This window comes from Barbus barbus, assembly GCF_936440315.1.
Source record: "Barbus barbus genome assembly, chromosome: 10".
Lineage (NCBI taxonomy): Eukaryota > Metazoa > Chordata > Actinopteri > Cypriniformes > Cyprinidae > Barbus > Barbus barbus.
The window spans coordinates 3,169,817-3,189,282 of record NC_136738.1 but is presented as its reverse complement, the minus strand read 5'-3'; the positions used below and the strand labels follow the sequence as shown (position 1 = coordinate 3,189,282).

Here is a 19,466-nt window from a genome sequence, read left to right as displayed (position 1 = left end):
AGGACACCGCCTGTGAGAAATAACTTTGGCAGCACAATTTTCTGTCCTAGTGCATGGAGGATGTTGGCTCTATTATAAGGAACGATAATAATAAATATGAGGATGATGTACCAAATTTGAGCTAATTTTAAGGGAAAACCTTCATCTTCATTTGTTGGTCTAAATGGGCACCTTTTATTCTGGCTGCTGTCCTATTCATGAAATTATTAAGGAGAAAGATTGTATATTAAGGTAAGTGACAAAGTTTTTTCTTGTATAGATTATATATATAATTAAAGACAATTGCATTATGAAAAAAAAAATATATATATATGATATATGTGTAAAAATGAGAAATATCACCAACATTAAATGTGTTATTCATCAATAGAATCTTTACTTTATCCAAATGTGTTCGTGAAATGTAGTTTAATAAAGTCTCTAAATACCGTGTTGCCTCCTCAAGGTCCAGTATGTCCAGTGGCAGTGAGACAGCCATGGCTCATGAGCTGCAGGACAGCAGATCTGGACCTGAGAAGGAGGGGAGGACCTGGAGCAGTACTCAAACCTCCATCTCTACTGAGGGGGAATCAGATGCTGAATTACATGCATTCATCAAGATGAGGAACAAAGTGGACAAAGATACTGAGGTGAAGAACAAATACACATGCACTCTGAAATACAAGTAAGAACTGCGAAAAAGAATACAGAACTAAGCAAGTGATTATATTTTACAACAGTTATTTAAGTTATACAGGTGTCGTCTCTACCCACGATACACAGCTATCATACACATCAGTCTAGTGTGCTTTCATAGAAAAACAATGGAAAAGTAGAGCATTGAAATGCAAAATGTGTTCTGTGTGACCCTTATGCAGTTATGCCTAAACCAGCACAAAATCCATAAATTCTTCCATACCTTCTGCTCTCTGCTTTAGAGCAGATGTGACTTTGACTGACTTTTTTGTATTGGATTTTGGCTAAGAGTAAATACGTCGGAATTTAGGCCGATGTAATTTGCCAATTTTCTTAAATTGAATTCAGCGCAACTGTACCAGAAAGACAAGAGATGAAGAGTTCACTTCAGACACAACCCTGAGGTGAGGTGAGGTGAGGTGAGGACACCGATCTGGTGCATCACATTTAAATCATTTTAACTGTAAACCACAGTCACATGATCAGAGCAGAAATTCTTGGTCAGTATTAATCTTTGGTCCTGTTTGTTTAAATAAAATGCAATACATGTGATTCTAACAACCTTATCTTGTTGTTTCCTGTATGTCAGTGTCCACTTCATACAGTAGCTTTAACTTTTCTCATGTTTATCAGGCTGCGGACAGCTGAAAGAGCACATGGTCTATAATGCATGTACAAACTTGTTAGAGTCAATGGATGGTAACCCAATAGAGATGTTCTGCCATGCAACCTATGCGTCAATCCACAAAGCTCTTCAAAGCTTTCTTTCTATCTTGCTGTTTGACCACACTTCCACATTTGTGTGTGCATGTGTGTGTGTGTGTTAGGAATGGGAGAAACTGAACTATGATATCCACACTCTAAGGTGTGCTCGTAAAGAAATTTGTATACGCTGGAAGATCTTGCTTCAGCTGGGTGAGGTGAACTATAACTATTTTTATATTTATTTTTTTAATTATTCTATAATTGTATTATTTATGTTTATATTATCGTTGTATGTTTTATTTATGTACACTATGTTTATTTATGTACGCTATGTTTGTTGATTTTAAAGAAGTGAATACTTTTATTTAGCAAGGATGCATTAAATTGATCCAGAGTGACAGTATATACAGTACATTTATAATGTTACAAAAGTGTATTTTTTTTAAATCTTCTTATATATCAAAGAATCCTGAAAAATATAAGTTTCCACAAAAATATTCACCTTTTAAAATATATCAGAATAGAAAAACTTGACTGAACTTGTAATAATATTTCTTACTGCCTTACCGGCCCCAAACTTCTACAGTAGTGTATTTATTTTTTATATTTTTTACATTTATATTATATTTGTCCTCTCTTTTTTTTGTATTTATCTGTCCTGCTGAATTTTCATTTTTCTTCCTTTTCCAGCTCTTGTCAGGGAATGCTCATTTTGTCTTTAAAAATGTCAATTATTTATGCTTAAATGTACAATGCAGAATGCCAGTTAACATAATAATAATACCAGACCAAGTCGAATGTGACCCTTATTTGCCAATCTAATGACAGTGGAGTGTGAGCATGTCTTTGTCTCTGAAGAAGTGCAGTTGTGTAAATGTACATGTATGTTGTTGATCCAGGTTATCCGAAGGAGGCAGACTCCTTACTGACAGTGAACAGACAGACGGTTCTGAGTGACTGGGAGAATGTGGAGAAAGCCAGAGAACTTCTGCGAATTGTATCAGAGGAAACAGGCCTCTTCCCCCGTGGACTCAGCAACAGTGGAAGATACATCTTTGTCATGGTAAATAAATGTCTGCATCATAAATGACAGTCCTCAGTCCTACAGCCTCGATACTTTACTGTATATAATAACAGTGACTTTTGAAAATACTTCATATTTCAAGTGTCAACGCATAAATGTAAAATGTAAGTGTAAACAGATACAATACACATATTCATTTATTTAGTGGTATTCATTAATTCATCAGATTACAGTACACTGTAGTGTCAAAGGGCCCGACGTAGGAGGGGGGCCCTGGACCTACCGAGGGGGATCCAATGCGGGGCCCCGAGTCAACATGCTGTCAGGGGGCCCAGTAACTGTAGCGGCGCCCCTGGGTAAGGGCATTAATTGTGGTGTAGACTCTCTCTAAAACTCACTAGTATCACTGTTATTTACATACAACTCAAGAGACGTTTATGCTGGCCCCATAGATCAGGGATACTCAAATCAGGCTTGCGAGATCCACTTTCCTGCAGAGTTTAGCTGTAAACCTAACCAAACACACATGAGCATGCTAATCAGTGTCTTCAGGATCATTAGAAAATCACAGGTAGGTGAGTTTGATCAGGGTTGGCGCTAAACTCATCAGGAAAGTGGATCTCGCGAGCCAAATTTGAGGATCACTGCCATAGATAGACGGAAGTCTAAACGATTCTGAAAAAATAATTACTGAATGCACTTTTAATAAGTAATATAATTTGATCTCAATAACTGAATCTAATTAAACCTACAGGTTTTACTTTATTCTCAGTAAGCCTACGTGTTAATGTGAATAGAAAATCCCCCTTTTGTGATTTTATGTACTTCATCAGATTCGCCAGCAGAGGTCAGTCTAAACTATTTGAAAGTACTGTTTTTTTTCCTCTTAGCAGTATCCAGCATAAACTCACTAAACATCTAAAGAAATGACATATCCCATGATGAAGATTGACTACAGTGTATTTCGTAACTCTCTGCTTGATGCCATGCATGTCTGTTTAATATCCTTCTATCAGATAATAAGCGAGTGTGGTCATAGTTTCAGCTGTGCACGTTGACCTATATATTGTTGTCTCCTGGGCCTGATCTGAGGGGCCAGAAACAGATGTGGAGCAGAGAAAGAGAGAGAGAGAGAGAGAGTTTGAGAAAGCAGTGTAAGGAGGAGGAGGGGCTTTATTATAAATCTTCTGAGATTTCAAGCTTGGTTTTCTCTTATTGCTGAGGGCCAGCAGAAACACCTTGTTCTGATTATGTGTGTGTGTGTGTGTGTTCATGTCAGTGTGATAGTACTGGTTTTGTTGTCACGTCCCTCTAGCAATTGCTGGAAATATTCATCCAATGACCAAAGAAAGGACAGGGTCCAACTCTCTACAGTTTACATCATCTCGAGGTCTGTCTATGAAAGATGATCTGCCCCCATTCACCTCGCAGACGGAAAAAAATAGGAGCATTTTATCCTTATGAAGGATATGTGATTGTATTTCATAATGACTATAATTACTGCTTGAGTCCAACTTCATATCAGCTCTGCAACTGGGTCAGAGTAGAGTAGAGTCCTATCATATAGCAGAGTGTCTGTCCTTTTTTTCTTTTCTTTCTTTAGTCATTTCCCACTCTTTTATTCACTCTTTATTAACTTTCTTCCCTTTCAACTCCTGCCACCCTTTCTTTAGTGCTCTCTACTTCTCTTTCCACTATCTGCAGCTATGTTGCTGAAGTTACTACGCCTGTATCTTTGAGTTGCACAAGAAATCTTACACTTTTTCCAGTTGTCTAGATCCTGTTGGATTTAATACATGCCAACAGATCAAATTTGACAAACATTGTTGTCAAACTGTCCCGCTATGGGACTGTGGTGAAAAATTGGTGCTTATAAAAGCAGATTTATTTTAGTGTAATTTTTGAATACTATTGTAGTTTTTATTTATAGTTGTTTTTAAGTTTATTATTTTTTTTTATTAAGTTTTGGAGTATTTATAAATTTTTAATGATCTCTTTTTTTTTTATTTAATTTTTAGTTTACATTTTAATTTTAGTTTCAGTACGTTTTCATTTGTTTTTAATTTCAGTTTCAGGTCCGTGCACTTTTGCGTCCATTCATTTTTTGTTTTTTAACCCAGACGAAAAACATGAAAAAAGAACGGTTATAGTATTTTTAACTGCTATGCTGAAAACCAAAATTGAAATTAGAACCGTACACACAAAATTCTTCACGAATAGGTAAAATATTGACTTCTTTTCAGATTTTTTATGTACTTTTAATAAACATTTGAAAAATGCACAAATTAATATAGAAAAATGTCGATTTTAACAGGTTTTCTTTGGCCAAATTTAGTAATGCTTCTCCCGCACGTTCAGTTGAGAACTAGAGTCTTTGAAACAATGCAGAGACTTAATAATAATATGTTTTTTAAACTAGAATCCTGGGAACTTTATCGTCATGAAATTATATACTGGGATATAATTTTGTCAATTTTGTGTGCTATCTGGGTCACGGTATCGGAGAGGACCATGCATGGCAAACACATGGTTTAATATATGGGGTAAAAATAGAAATATATAAAGTTGTAATCTGATCCAGGCAGGCCAGTTCCTGAAAATTCCTGAGGGTGCTTCTGAAATCAGTGACGGTACTCTAGCCTTAATATACATGTTGACATATTTTTGCCCTGTTAATTAATGCCGCATTTATATGCAGATGTCACTTACGAAACATTGCAGCATGCAGCTGTCACTGGTCCAACAGCATCATGAAAAACAAAACGTATTCAAATTCTGAATGGATTAGCCAAGAAAGCGCTCTGCGCTCCCTATAATAATTATAAAACTGTCATTCATTTCAGTTTATCGAGATCTCACAAAAATCTGTTATAATCAATGAAGATCTACACTGCACAATGAATCTCTTATTTACATAATGTTACACTTTGTTTGTTATAATGAGAGACTCCTGGGGCTTGTTTCATAAAACAAGTTTACCAAATAAACCAGGCTTATTTCAGTTAGTTATTTTGAACCAAATCAGCTGACAATAAGTCAGACTAACTGAAATAATCCTGGTTTATTTGGTAAACTTGTTTTATGAAACAGGCCCCCGATTGTGCAGCACTGAACAAAACTTGTGTCTATGTCAGTCATCCTATTTCTAGCTTTAACCAAAGTCCCTTTGCTTTAACTGGGCTTCTCTTGCTTTTTCGTTTCATTCCCTCTAGCACTCCCGTAGAGCTTACAGGATACAGTTATTTGCAAATAAATATGTAATGAGTATTTCATACATGTTTTTAGGCGTGAAAAATTAAGATCATAAAAATATTAAAGCTAAAGGTTTTCATAAAGCAGTTAAGGTAGTGGCGCTAGTGTCTGTATAGAGACGCTAAAAAAGGTAGAAATTAAACTTAGCATTTAGCCTATATACATTAAAAAACAAACTTCATATTATTTTTATGATTTTTAATGAAATCGGAATTTTGAATAATGAAAATCTGCTTATTCTATTCATCAGTGTTTGAACCATTAAAGAAGAAACCGCATTTTCCGTATTAAATTTCTGGGTTAAAAAACGAAAAATGAATGGGCGTAAAAGTACACGGACCGTTTCAGTTATTTTAGTAGTAGATTGGTTTCTTGGTTTCAGATTTGAAACAGAAAAAACTGATTTGAAAAGAAAGGAAAAGTGGGAAAAAATGTTTTTTGCACCTAAAATAAACCTTCAGCTGAACAGTTGAGTGATGCATTTGTTATGAAGCAACAACCCAGTCTCATTGGAATTATGCAGAATTATTGCAAAAATTTAATAGCTTTCAGAGTGAATGTAAGTTTGATTACGTTTCACTTCGTTATTGGCCCTAAAATTAGACTCAACAAAGCCAGCCGTAATGAAGTGTATGAATCTCTGGCCTTTGATTTTGACATCTCACACACCACAGGGCATGACCTACGTGTGTTATTTGCTGAAGCATGTAGCATGTACTAACATCAAAACCATGTGTAGTCTCACTGTCTAACTCTGGGAAACTATATTTACTTTCAGGAAACCAAAATGTTCCATTACTAACATAGTTTACCACTGTCTCAACACTCCTTATTATGTCCAGTACTAAAAACAGTGCCTGATTGATCAAATAACCATACTGAAACAAATACTGATCACTGAAAAATTATGTCATGTACAGGCAAGTGTCAAATCTACCAATTACAGCAGAAACACCTACAATCAACAGCAAAGCCCTAACATCATTAGCGTTTGTTAATGCCACTTAGTTTGATATTTTGTGTAACACCATGAGATTCATACATTTTTAAATATGATTTAGGTATCCTGTCAAAGTATTAAAATATTTTTGGGGCCACTGTATATGTGTATAATACCAATATGTGCCTTTGCAAGTGCGTTTAACAGATGATGGGTGATGTGAGAATGGTTTTCTCATCATAAGACCATTTGGCAAAGAGAGCGGCCAGACCTGTCTCTCTCTTTCTGCTCCGCTACCCTGTGAGGTAAATAAACCTGGAGCCAGACATCGCTCCCTTTTCCCAATAATAATGATCTCAGAGATTAACTAGAATGGCATAGGTTCGTTTAATAACATAAGTAGAAAATACAGAACCTTCAGATGAGCAGACAGACCAGAAACCAGTGAGCAGCTGAACCCTAATAAAGTAATTTTCCCACTATTAGACCCAATTTTCCATTTTGTATGTTAGTAACTTTTTGCATCAATGTCTTGTGATTTGATGATTTTCCTTTTTAAATTTTTAATGATTATGAGCTTCTTTTTCTTCTTGCCAACAATTTTGTTATTTCTTATTTCTTATTTTTTGCACATTAAAGTTTTATATTTTAGAATATATACCATATCTTTAATTTCAGGTTTGTGTTAAACATTTACATTGTGGGTTTTAGTGATGCATAGGTAATTGTAAGTTTAAATCTAAACTATTATTATCATTTTGTTACCAATGAAATAACCGAAAACACAATAGTAGATTATGAGGTTCCTCAAGGCTCTGTTTTAGGACCAGTGCTGTTTTCCTGTACATTTGAGCAATTAGTAAGAAAGAAACCAAGTTTCAAACATCTGTATCTCATCCCATATGGATAACTGTGGTGTACTAAGACATCATGCCTTTGTATTCTCATTTGTTTGGTATTTTATAAACATATTACCATAACTGTCTGACAACCTAAATGAATAAAACTCTATACAGATGTGAGTGTGCAGTGGAGAGAGAGATGCATACTGCCCAGAGCTTTCCTTAGGTTGCCATATATTTGCTCTTCCACTGTATACACTTTCTTTGTCTTTCTTTTTTTCATGTTGAATTTGGTTCTAAAGAAGAATAAGAATTTAATATATGATCCGTGCTTCTGCTGTGAGGGGGCCATACATGTGATCTTATTGAGGGAATGCAGTCTGTGGCCTAAAGCCATCAATGATTGCACAATGGCCTCTTATTGGCTAACATATATGGTGTAGTTAAATAAACGGATGTCAGTCGTTCTGAAAGAACAGCACAGTTTTTTTACTGTCCTCCTCGTGAGGCCCCAACATAGCACAGCTCTCTATTCTCATAAAAGAACAGAAAAAGTACATTTTTGCATCACAGTGAAAAAACAGAGCATGTAGCCCCAGGCATGTTGGATAACATACTCCTTCAGAAGGCAAAAGGTGAAAGGTCAGTGTAGGTAAGTAAAAATGCAGCTTATCACATGTGTAGGCTAAGTCATTCCAAATACAACTTATTTTGCCCAGTCTGATGTCTTTAATGAATACTGAAATTCAGAGAGCAACAGTGTTCTTTTTTTCTGATGGAAAAAGAAAAGCTGAGGAAAAACTTTTAATAATGGAGTTCAGTCATTTTAAAATCAGGAGTCCAATAATCACAACGACCACTGTAAATGTTTATGGACTTGAATATTTGAGTGTTTTTTTTAGGACTTAAGCATATGTAATTTCATTACTTCTATTGTCTTTGAAATATAGTTAAAGTGTACTTTGTAATGTAGCATTCTACTGCAAGCATTCATAGTAACCTAAATATATTTTATTGTAATTTCTGTTGAAACATTTGTTATGCATTTAAATATATTTGTAATTACATATTTATTATGCTTTAAAAGCATAACAAAACAATGATTATTAAAATAATGATTTAGTGCTTTAGTGTTTTACAACAACACACAGCTTTACATTTGAAGGGTATAATACTTGATAGCAATGCACGCCAATGGCCCAGTCCATTGTCATTGCATAGACATTTGGTTGAAGGTATTTTGTCTGGGGACATAAATCATGTTAAATCTATAATCTACTTTGCTGTTTCCTTTCTAAACAACACAAGGGTCAGGTCACCAGACTGAGGTAGGATAACCAGCTTTAAATCAATCCAGTTGACTCCTGAGCTGTGTCCTTATCTATAACCTTGCTCTACTCTGCTTTATCTCACAGCAAAACACTCCACAACCTAAACTGACCTCTTTGGCCAAGTCTGCATGCTCACGCTACCCCCTCAAGAAACGTTAGACTTATTTGGGTCAGTTGACGTAGTCTACAAATGAAACCCATTATGCTCTGTTCCCGTGAGACTGGACCATACTGAATCTGAAATTTTGCACGTAAGCATACTGGCATTGAGTCGTCCAGTGTTTTTCGTTTCTGATGCTATTCACTGATTTAAACAGTTTGGTTTAAGCAGCTTTGAGGGGTGACACAGTCTCTTTGGAGCAGAGCAGAAATCCAGATGTGCTTGGAGGGCGAAATGTACAGTTATGTCACAAGCGCTCAGGGGGAGAGGTGAGCAGAGAGATTTGTTTAAGAGAGAGGCCCTCTGAATGGAGATAAACATTCAGAAGAGAAAGCTTTACTGCCGTCTGCATTCAGCATGGTATGTGCTTGAGATAAGTGTCAAGTCTGAGTTGTAATGCGTCTGTAGTGACTAATATGTCTGTGGACCCTCAGAAAACCTGTCTTAAAAAGGCAATTGTTCAGCAGAAAATGTCTGAATTGAAAACAAAAATCGCAAAACTGTGGTTTTGTAGAGTGCAACAGTGATCTTTATTGTTCCAGTAGTTAAGTGGTACCTTTTGGAAAGGCTTAGCAAGGATGTATTAAATTGATAAAAAGTGACAGTAAATGCATTTATAATGTTACAGAAGATTTCTATTTCAAATAAATGCTGTTCTTTGGAACGCACTGTTAATCAAATAAATAGAAATGGATCACAAATTCCAAATATATTAAAATAGAAAACATTCATTTTAAATCATAAATATTAATGTAAATTTAAATGGTAAATTTCACAGTACTGTTTTTACTTTACCTTGGTGAGCATATAAGACTTTTTTCAAAAACATAAAAAAATCCAAGTTTTCAAACTTTTGTATAGAATAGTCTAGTGTTCTCATTAATGGTCTTCATATGGATTTTAAACCTTTAACCAAATCAATTAGCTCACCATAAATCACAGCATTTTGTAAAAACAAAAAAGTTAAGATACACTACAAAACTCTATCACAATTCTAATTCTGCAAAGACTATGAAGACTTGTACCGTTATGTAATTCACAAAGCTTTATGAAGGTGAGGGGATCAATAAGTAGTCTGACGTAAAAGGAGTCCTTGGTTGAAAAAACTTTGATAAATCCTGATCTGTGCTATGTTAATCTGACTGTGTCAGTTGCCCTGCAAAACTAATGCACATTTGATTGTGTGTATGTTCCCATGGAAAACTGGCTCTCACCAAAAGCGACTCTGTGACCTTGAAATATCAAACCGTCCGGTATAACAATAACATCATGCTGACAGCAGTATGAAAAAGAGAGAAATTCAGAGTGCCACGTAACAGGAAAAAAGAAGAGCTCTTTCAAAAACGTCTAATTACCTATGAATGCAGGCACACACAAAACGAAAACATACTGTACATTTAACTTTGTGACTTTTTTGTGATATTATTTATTTATTTTTGCAATGAATATACATTTGGCATATAATGGTGTTATTTTATGATGATGTATATTGCATTTTGGATTTTTGTAATTGTGTGTGTGTGTGTGTGTGTGTGTGTGTGTGTGCGTGCACGTTTTTGTGACAAATGAGGACATACATTTGTATAATGACACAGGTATGACACAGGTATTACAAGGAGAAGGTGACTTTTCAGGACATTGACCCATGCCCCCACTTTTCAAAACGCTTATAAATCATACACAGTGAGGTTTTTTGGGGAAAGTTGAAATGCACAGTCTCCTGTGAGGGCTAAGTTTAGGTGTAGGATTGGTGTAGGGCAATAGCACATGCATTTTGTACAGTATAAAAACCATTAAGCCTATGGGATGTCCCCACTTTTCACAAAAACAAGTGTGTGTGTGTGCATTTGTTTATTTATGTGGAAATGTTGACCTAATTACATTTTTCAGAGTTTAGCAATTTAATGGGGACAAAATTTTAATGTCATCTTTCTAGACAAAGAAAATAAAGTTTTAATTAATCTGTTAAAACATAAAATTGCCTGAAGTTGAAGAAACAGCCAGATATATCACAGACATACACAGCTGAATTCACTTGTGAGTAAACGCCCAGCGCTGGCAGGCTGGTAGAGGTCGGAGCCCAGTGTGGTGGATGTAAGGCTATAATTGAGCAGGGATCTCCCTTTTTATGCCATGATTTACTCACGCACATGAAAGCATCTGCACGGTACAATCAGATAATTACTGAACTCAGCAAGACACTTCTGCGCATCCTTTACAGGAACGCCCCACAGATTACTGTGGAAAACAAACGTATGTTTTATGATGAAGTGAATCACATGTAATTGAATGAGTTATTGACAGTATTTATTCTGTTAGAGTATCTATATAAATTTCTAAAAAAGAAAGAATCCTGGGTTTGGACTTGATATAGAGTCATTACAGCTTCTGTATTTTTCTGGAAATGAAGACGGTTGCATAGACAGGTTAGGTTGTGTTTCAAGGCATGACGTCTTTCAGCGAGATCTAATCTGTGCACTGTGGTCTTTCACCTGAGGGCATGTGTTGGGACAGACAGAAGCACATATTGAGAAAATTGTTCCATGACTGTTACCTGTGTACTTTTATCTTATAGACGTCTTTATATTACCTTGAGCTGTCAGACAGTTACTCACACACTGACATCACCAGCCTGGGGCTAAAAAAACCTCCATAGACCCCACAGAAAAATCACTGAGCTCCTGGAACACTATAGAAAAGACACTCATAAGTTGTCCGTATCTGATATCACCTATAGCCGGTATCAAGGGTTTCCAAAGTTTTTAGGCTTATAGTAAGTTATAGAAAGTATACAGATAAAGAAAAGAGCTTTTTATTTTCTGCTTTTTTGGTGATATAGAAAGTAAATGCAGCCTAATCTGTGTTGAATTAAAGATGCGTTGACCATGATGCATTGCTCTGACAGTTCATTTAATGGAGAATTCAAATAGTAGCTCAGACCAGAGTTTGTGAGTCTGTTTGAAAGATTAATTTAAAGGGGTCATGAACTGAGAAATCAAAATTCCCTTGATCTTTTGACATATAAGAGGTCAATTTTCTAGTTTAAAAACAGAAACCAATCTGCAAAAACAACAGGTTGTGGAATGTGGCACTTTATGATGTAATAGTCTGGCTAAACACCGCCTCCACAGAAGAAGATCAACGCCTGCTTCTACATCGCTGACTGTTTAGCCCCGCCCACCGATTCGTGCACGTAGTGTAAACAACAAAAGAAGCAAACGCTGGTCTACGTAGAAACCAAATGATAAAGATGGCTTCGAAGACAACGCTGTACAGTGCCAAGTTGTTGGAAAAACACAGTCTTTGCATCGCCTTCCTTCTGATCCCAACGTAAGGAAAGAGTGGATGAACTTTATTTTTAATGAAGATCCAGACCACATCAGTAAAAACTTAGTCCTTTGTTCATTTCATTCTACCGTGGACTTGTTTACAAACAAAGCACAATTCGACGCTGCTGAAAATGAAAAAGACGATGCTGTGCCGACTATATCTGACAGTAACACAAGTGTAACTATTTTTTATAACGTGGTCACTATGGCTTTAGCTGTTAAATACTGAGTATTTATGCGTTTTTAACCTAAATCACATCAGCGTCCATTTGTGTAGTAACATACACAACTGTTAGCCAATCATAGCAGTGGCTGTTTACTTCTGAGTTTACAATCCACCACGTCTGTTCAAACAGAGCATTCTGATGAAGGCGGTAAAAACAGGACAGAAAATAGCTTATTACTTCTATATTATGATGTTTTTTTGATGTACAAATCTTTATAATCTTTATAAGTGGACCTCAGAGAAACGTACAAAATATTAAAAAGGCAGTTCTTGACCCCTATTAAAGCATTAGCTCATAAGAGTAAGTTGTTTGTTAATTGAACAACGCAGACATTCTGTATGTTTGCTTGCAGCACGTGAGGAACAATTGATAAGTTATGTTAAGGGGGTACACATCAAAATATTTAAATTTTAGTCATGTAATAGGAACAATTAGAGGTCCTCCGTATTTCACAAAGATCCACCCCACTTGGAGATGTTTGGCTTTGCCACTGTTACTAGGTTCTTTTTCTGAGAATAAAGAAGTTTCGATTTACACTCCATTTAATCTTGTTGTCTGGGAGAAACAATTAAGATTTAAAAGAGACCTCATTTGGGATTTTTCTTCCCACCCTCCACATTTTCACATTCCACAATCATAACCCACACTGTCCAGACTTTCATAGACCATTGATTCTCTCCAAACTGTTGCATCCATCTTAACTCTCACTTTATCCATTACATGTCCGCTACACGCATTACCATATAAACTCTGACCACCAGTTTGCTAAAATAGCCTTTGACTCAGGTCACAATGACATCAGGGGGAAAAAACATTACTATGACCATCCTTGTAACCATGGATACAGCCATACCCTTCACTGACAGTCCTTGATCCTGTGAGAGACATTCTGGTCTAATGGGAACGGTGAGATGCTTAGAGAGCCTGCAGAGCTTTATGGTTAAAATGCAACCACATTTGAGCAGTATCTCAGACTTTAGCCAGGCAATGAACCCACAGCTAAGCAAAGTTTGATCTATAAATACCAATGGAAGTGAGACAAACATGTTGGACCAAGATTCTCCATCAGGCAGCAGTGTGTGTGCATGCGTGTATGTGTGTGTTGTACAGACACACCCATGTTTCTAAGGCTTCAATAGTTGGGGTAGTGTGTAGTCGAAAACGGATGTGAAAAAAATAAATATGTAAAAAAAAGATTCCTAACATTCAAAATGTAATGGTATGATGATGTAGGCAGTTTAATTTTATAGATTTACTTCACTCTGTATGAAGTCAGACTACAAGATCTAATTTTCCTTAAAGGTGCCACAGAATGAAAAACTGTCTTTACCCTGGCATATTTAAATAATAACAGTTCTGTACATGGAAATGACATACAGTGAGCCTCAAACACCATAGTTTTCTCCTTCATATGTAAATCTCGTGATTAAAAAAGACCACTGAAAAACAGGCGAATCAGAACATAACACTGACTGTGACGCAACAGTCGGGATCACTACGCCCCCAACATTTGCATAAACCCGCACTTGTTCTAAGCCGGCCGAACCATCAGAAGCTCTGCAGGTATTGTAAATAAACAAGCGCGGACAACAGCGAAAATAACACAATGACTTACAGATCCTGAGCACCACTGACAAGCATCTGATCTTGTGAAATGTGTGGTAAGTACTGTTGCTCCATAATGTAAACATAGTTTGTGTGATCGCGTCTCTTGAAAGTGAACTATAACGCGATCGATGGATCGTTCAAAAGCAGTTTCAATGCCTCGCATATTAATAACGGCTCCCTGATGCCCGCGTTTTATATACAGTATAATTACCAGACGATATAACTGCGAGAGAAAGTATTTAAATATATATTTTCCTCCCTGTGCTTCCTTCTTGCTGATGAGCCGTACTGTGAAACAGCCAATCAGAGCAGAGCTCATTATTATTCATGACCCTGCCAAATAAGCCAATAACAGACCGTTTCATTCTAGGGAGAAATCCTAGGGTTGTAAATGGACATGTAAAATCGTTTCTGGAGATTTTTTGCCCTTACTTAAGCCACATACCTTCTGTGTAGATATCAGAGAACAATTTAAAAATACTGTATCAATGCATTCTATGGCACCTTTAATGGAATCGTTCACAAAAAAAGAATTCCGTCATCATTTACTCACCATTATGCCATTCCAAATTCATGACTTTTCTTTTGTGTGAACACAAGACTGTGCTGCTCACTCTTTTTCATGCAATTACAATGAAGATTGGAGCTTTTAAACTTTAAATAATGCCAAAATTTAAGTTGTTTTTCTCTGAAAATCTTGACATCCACCCTAGGTCTTTTTGGCACATTTATCAACATTCATGAGAGAAGTAGTGATGTCCAGTCGTTCAGTGATCCATTTCCAGAAAATTATCAGTGAATAATGACACAAATTCTGGTTCTCATGCAAAGCTATTGTGCAACTTTACAAAATTTTAAAGGTGCTTTCATGTTGCTTTTGCATTATTTTTGAAGCTTTTCAGGAAAAAAGTGAGCCAGAAATAAGTGGCCAGCACAGTCTTCAGTATTTCTCCTTCTGTGTTCCACAGAAGAATGAAGTAGTTCCTCTTTGGAGCAACGTGAGTTAGTAAATGAAAGTTTGTTAAGGAAACTATCCACCTCATTTTGCAACATGCAGTATGCTGTTTTCTGTGAATGTGCTAAAAGTTTGATTAATAGCCTACATTGATTAATACATGAAATAGGCAATTATTAAATAGCTAATGTAAATAATATATCAATGAAGGATGTGAAGCCAGAGAAACTAATAGGCTATACTTTTACTCTAAATCTGACTCAACAGGCACTGAGCCAAACCTTAACTCATACAGGAAGTATTACCCAGGCCCAAACGTCTGTCTTTTGACGTTTTTTTGGTACATTGTGCAAAGAATTTCCCAAAGTCTGCAAAATGTCCATGACTAAAGTCAGTAATCCCTGTACTAAGGGATTTTTCCCTCTCACACACACACAAACACACACACAGCTGCCATATGATCATGGCAAACTTCTCTTTATCTCTTGCCTTTCTCTCTCACTATCCAAACTCCTAACTTTAACTTTGAGTTAAAACCCTTCATAGTCCTCTGTTTCCTGCTGTTTCACTAAGTCTCACTTTCCTTTTAGTTTCCCTGTCTCTTTTCATTTGGCCTTCTCACTCCTTCATGTCTCTGTTTTTCTTTTCTTCACCCCAGCCCCCCCTCTCTTTAGACATGCAGGCCGGGCCTCTGCTTGCATTTCATTCATCACAGCCTGCATGTAATCGATTAAAGAGACGAGGTCGCCCTCCTCTGTGCCAGCAATCAGGCCTTCATGCTTTATATTTCATTATTTATTAAGCAAATCCGCTGCTTGCCTTTCTGGGTCTACAGACTACGCTTACGCTCTCCAAAAATATTTATGTGCATGACATCAGCCTAGTCTTTTCGCTCTCCAGCACACATTCTGTGAGACGCTGTGGGGCAGAATACGGTATGTCCTGGTGTATAGACACACAAACCTCAGAAGAGGCAGATCAGGGGTGTCTTGTTCTGTGGTGTGGGAAATCATAGAAACTCCATAAACAATAACGGCAGCCAGTGACAGCCGTGTCTGCGTACATGTGTAAGTCATTTTGTATGGCTTTGTTGTGTGTTGTACTTTATTAGGGGGTCTGCATGGTTTTACTTCACATCAGCACTTAGATCTCCACACCATGTACATATGTGTGCTGATAACTGCCATTTTGTGCCTGTTTGATGACTCTCCACGGCTCTTTGGTCTGCCCCGGAATTCAGCAGAGGAACATATAGCACTGAGGTATGATAAACCTGCTGGAAATGCTTTCAACAGTGGTGATGTTGAAGACAAGGCCCTCCGTGGTATAAAAACAGTTTGTTCTCCCAGGATCCCTTTTATGGAGAAGCACCTCCATTTCTGAGGGTCAATGATGTGAAAGACTGTCTACAGTAAAGAAAAGAAATAGAATCTATTTTTAAAAATGCAATTTAGAAATGTACACTTTGTCATTGTACTGGTGGTTTTGGTCATATTTTATACCATTTTCAGGTTTAAACGTAATGACTGAAAATGTAATATGGTGTAACCAAGTAAAAATAGTTTTCTTCACACCTTGAATACACATCTCAATCCTTATTTTTTTATCAAATGATTTAAACATATATTATTGGTAAAAAGTATTTTTGCAGATATCATAATACATTAATTCATAAATATCATTTAGGTTTTTGTGAGTCATGCCACCCTGGTCAAAAAAAGGTCAAATTATCTGAAATCTGACACTGACAAGAGAGCCTGCAGAGGGCCCCTGTATGATATCATTTCCTGTTTTATGTTTTTTTTGGTGGACAAAAGTTTTTTCGAGATATTAATTGGCAGTAAAACTGTTAACAGTAGCCACTGACTTCTATAGTTTTTTTTTTTTTTTTCATACTGTGGAAGTCAATAGCTACCATCAAATTTTTGGTTACCAACATTCATCAGAATATCTTTTGTGCACAACAGAAAAAAAGAAACAAAGGTTTGGAGGTTGTAACGGTTTAAGTCAATGTATGTTGGAAATGCATTTATTTTTATACATTTTATACATTTATTAAGACAAAAAAAAGTCATGCCATTTACCCAGGAGCCACAAAGTGTAGTTCAACATGATGGAAATTTAACAAAGGAAAAAGACAAACCCATAATAATATTTCACTTCCCATTGTAATTCTAAATAATAAAGGTACTTTCCAAGAATGCAATATTGACAAAGTTGAAGGTCGCAAGCTTAACCCCATGGGACAAACCCATGACCTTCCATTGGCCTGGGCTTTCCATGGTATAGGTCCTTTACAAAGGAAAAGTGCATGGACACTGTGGGGGTGTTGAAGATGGACACGAGGGACTGTTAGTTTCCTGTCTGCTCACCATGGACTGAGTCACGCAGAGCTTGTTATCACTCTGCAGCTTGTCCTCTTGCCCCCATCTGAAAGCTGCCACTACACAAATACCCATCAGCATATTACCCATATCAGGTCAGTAAATGTTCAAGTGGGCTTCTTACTGTATATGATTCATCTGTTTTTTAGCTGGTCACCAAGGCTCACACTAAGTGCTTAAGTTTTGCCAAATGTGGAAAAGCCACAGAGGTTACCACACGTCTAGTGGACTTCCTGTCCTAATCTCCCATGGAAAATCTTGTTTTTGAAGACTCAGTGCAAGTGTGCAGAGATGACTTTCTATGTATGTGCTTGTTTTGGATGTAATGTAACTCCCAGAGTTTGCTTATTGCTTTATTGCCCAAAAATAATATCACGTCCCATTTAAAAATGATAAATTGCATTGGAGAGTCCTCACATAGTCTCAAATACGGAAAGTAAATGATATTCTTTTGTTCTTTTGCAAATTACATTCATATACTTCAATCGATGATACTAAATAGCTTTTATTATCCTTTCTGAATCCCAAAGACAAATCACTGGATTCAAAATTCTACATACGTTTATTTTTAGAGGAGACGAGCCATACTATCCAGCATAAATCACAGTCTCCCTCATCTCTATAGTCCATTGCACACAAATCTCATACATTGTTCCAGAAAGTTCCTTGGGGTCACATGATGAAGTTCTATTGCATGTCACATCAACTAACTAGCTCTAACAATGGCTCTATTGACTGGTGCGGATTCCATGTGTGACGCTAAATGCTAAAACGCTAACAGGTTGGCTTTAAAGGAGTGTCCAGATGCTAATTTATCACATAACTGTGTTGACCTTTGTTCTTTGCTCAGCTTCCCATCGGGGGTGGAAACAACATGGCTTTTTCAGGCAAGTCAAGGTCAGAGGACATACTGAGGATAGAAAGAACCTGAGAGAAAGAGAAAAAGGGATTCCTGCTTCTCAGGTCACTTTGTGTCTTAACATGCAGCAACTTGTACCTTGTTGAATGAACTTTAAACATCTGTAATTACAGTGTTCTCCAGGAAGGATATGGAGTGGTGTGTTTCCGTTTTTACGTCCCCCTGAGAACCTCCTAGCTCATCTTATACAATTATGTCTCTCTTTCAGCTTGTAGATCTGTTCTTGCTTGTTTTTTTTTATTATTCTTCACCCTTTGCACTGCTTTCTGCATTTGTAATCCAATAGCTTATCGTATCGGATTACAGTAAAGACCTTTTGATTTATCCCAGTGTTCCCTGAAAAAGCTTTAGAATTCTCCTAAATCAGGCATGGGGAACTCCACAGGCTGAGGATGCTCAATTGAGTTCCTTCCCACACTGAGTTCAAACATTAGGTAATGCAAGGGTATTGTTTAAAGTAGACATTAAATTGATCATATTGATCTTCTTTGTTAAAGGCGGACAACCGGAAATATTGCCCTGTGACCTCTGACTAGGGAGAATCCACTAAATGCATCATTACACTGTCTAGTGCGTTGGGGGAGGGGACCCTGATAGCCCTATAGTTGACTGCTCCTAGTAGGGTATTTTGTGAGAAGTGCTTATTCATTTTAATAAAATGCATGTGCTCATTTATCTCTCCATGGGAAAAGCACAAAGCAAATAATTACAGTGAAATTTCCCATTAACTAAAGCAAGTGGGAAACACTGATTAGCTTTCTTTTGAATATTGAATAAAGTCCCAAAGCAAATTAAAGGGGTAAATCATCAAAAAATTATTTTACTCACCATCACGTACTTCCAAACTTGTATGAATTCCTTACTTCTGTGGAACACAAAAGAAGATATTTAGATAACGCCTCAGTTTTTGCTCACACGGTGAAAGTCAATGAGGTCCAACCCAACAAAAGCCCATTGACTTTAATTGTATGGACAAAAATAGCTGAAACAGTCATCAAAATGAACTATCTGTTGAAATGAATACTTCACCCAAAAATGGAAAACAACTGAAAATGTTTCCACCCTCAGGCCAGTCAAGATTTAAATAAGTTTGTTTGTTCATCAGAGCACATTTA

The 19,466-nt window shown here is 36.7% G+C and overlaps 1 protein-coding gene across 1 annotated transcript; it reads left to right on the top strand.

The window, feature by feature from the left end:
- Positions 1–163: 163 nt before the first annotated feature.
- On the top strand, positions 164–17,674 carry LOC306876214 (melanoregulin-like; the record flags this gene model as incomplete). The annotated part of the gene is made up of 5 exons (XM_079427219.1): positions 164–231; positions 446–629; positions 1,503–1,590; positions 2,280–2,443; positions 17,582–17,674. 5 exons carry the CDS (start codon positions 164–166, stop codon positions 17,672–17,674), a joined length of 597 nt encoding a protein of 198 aa, XP_079283345.1.
- Positions 17,675–19,466: the final 1,792 nt, after the last annotated feature.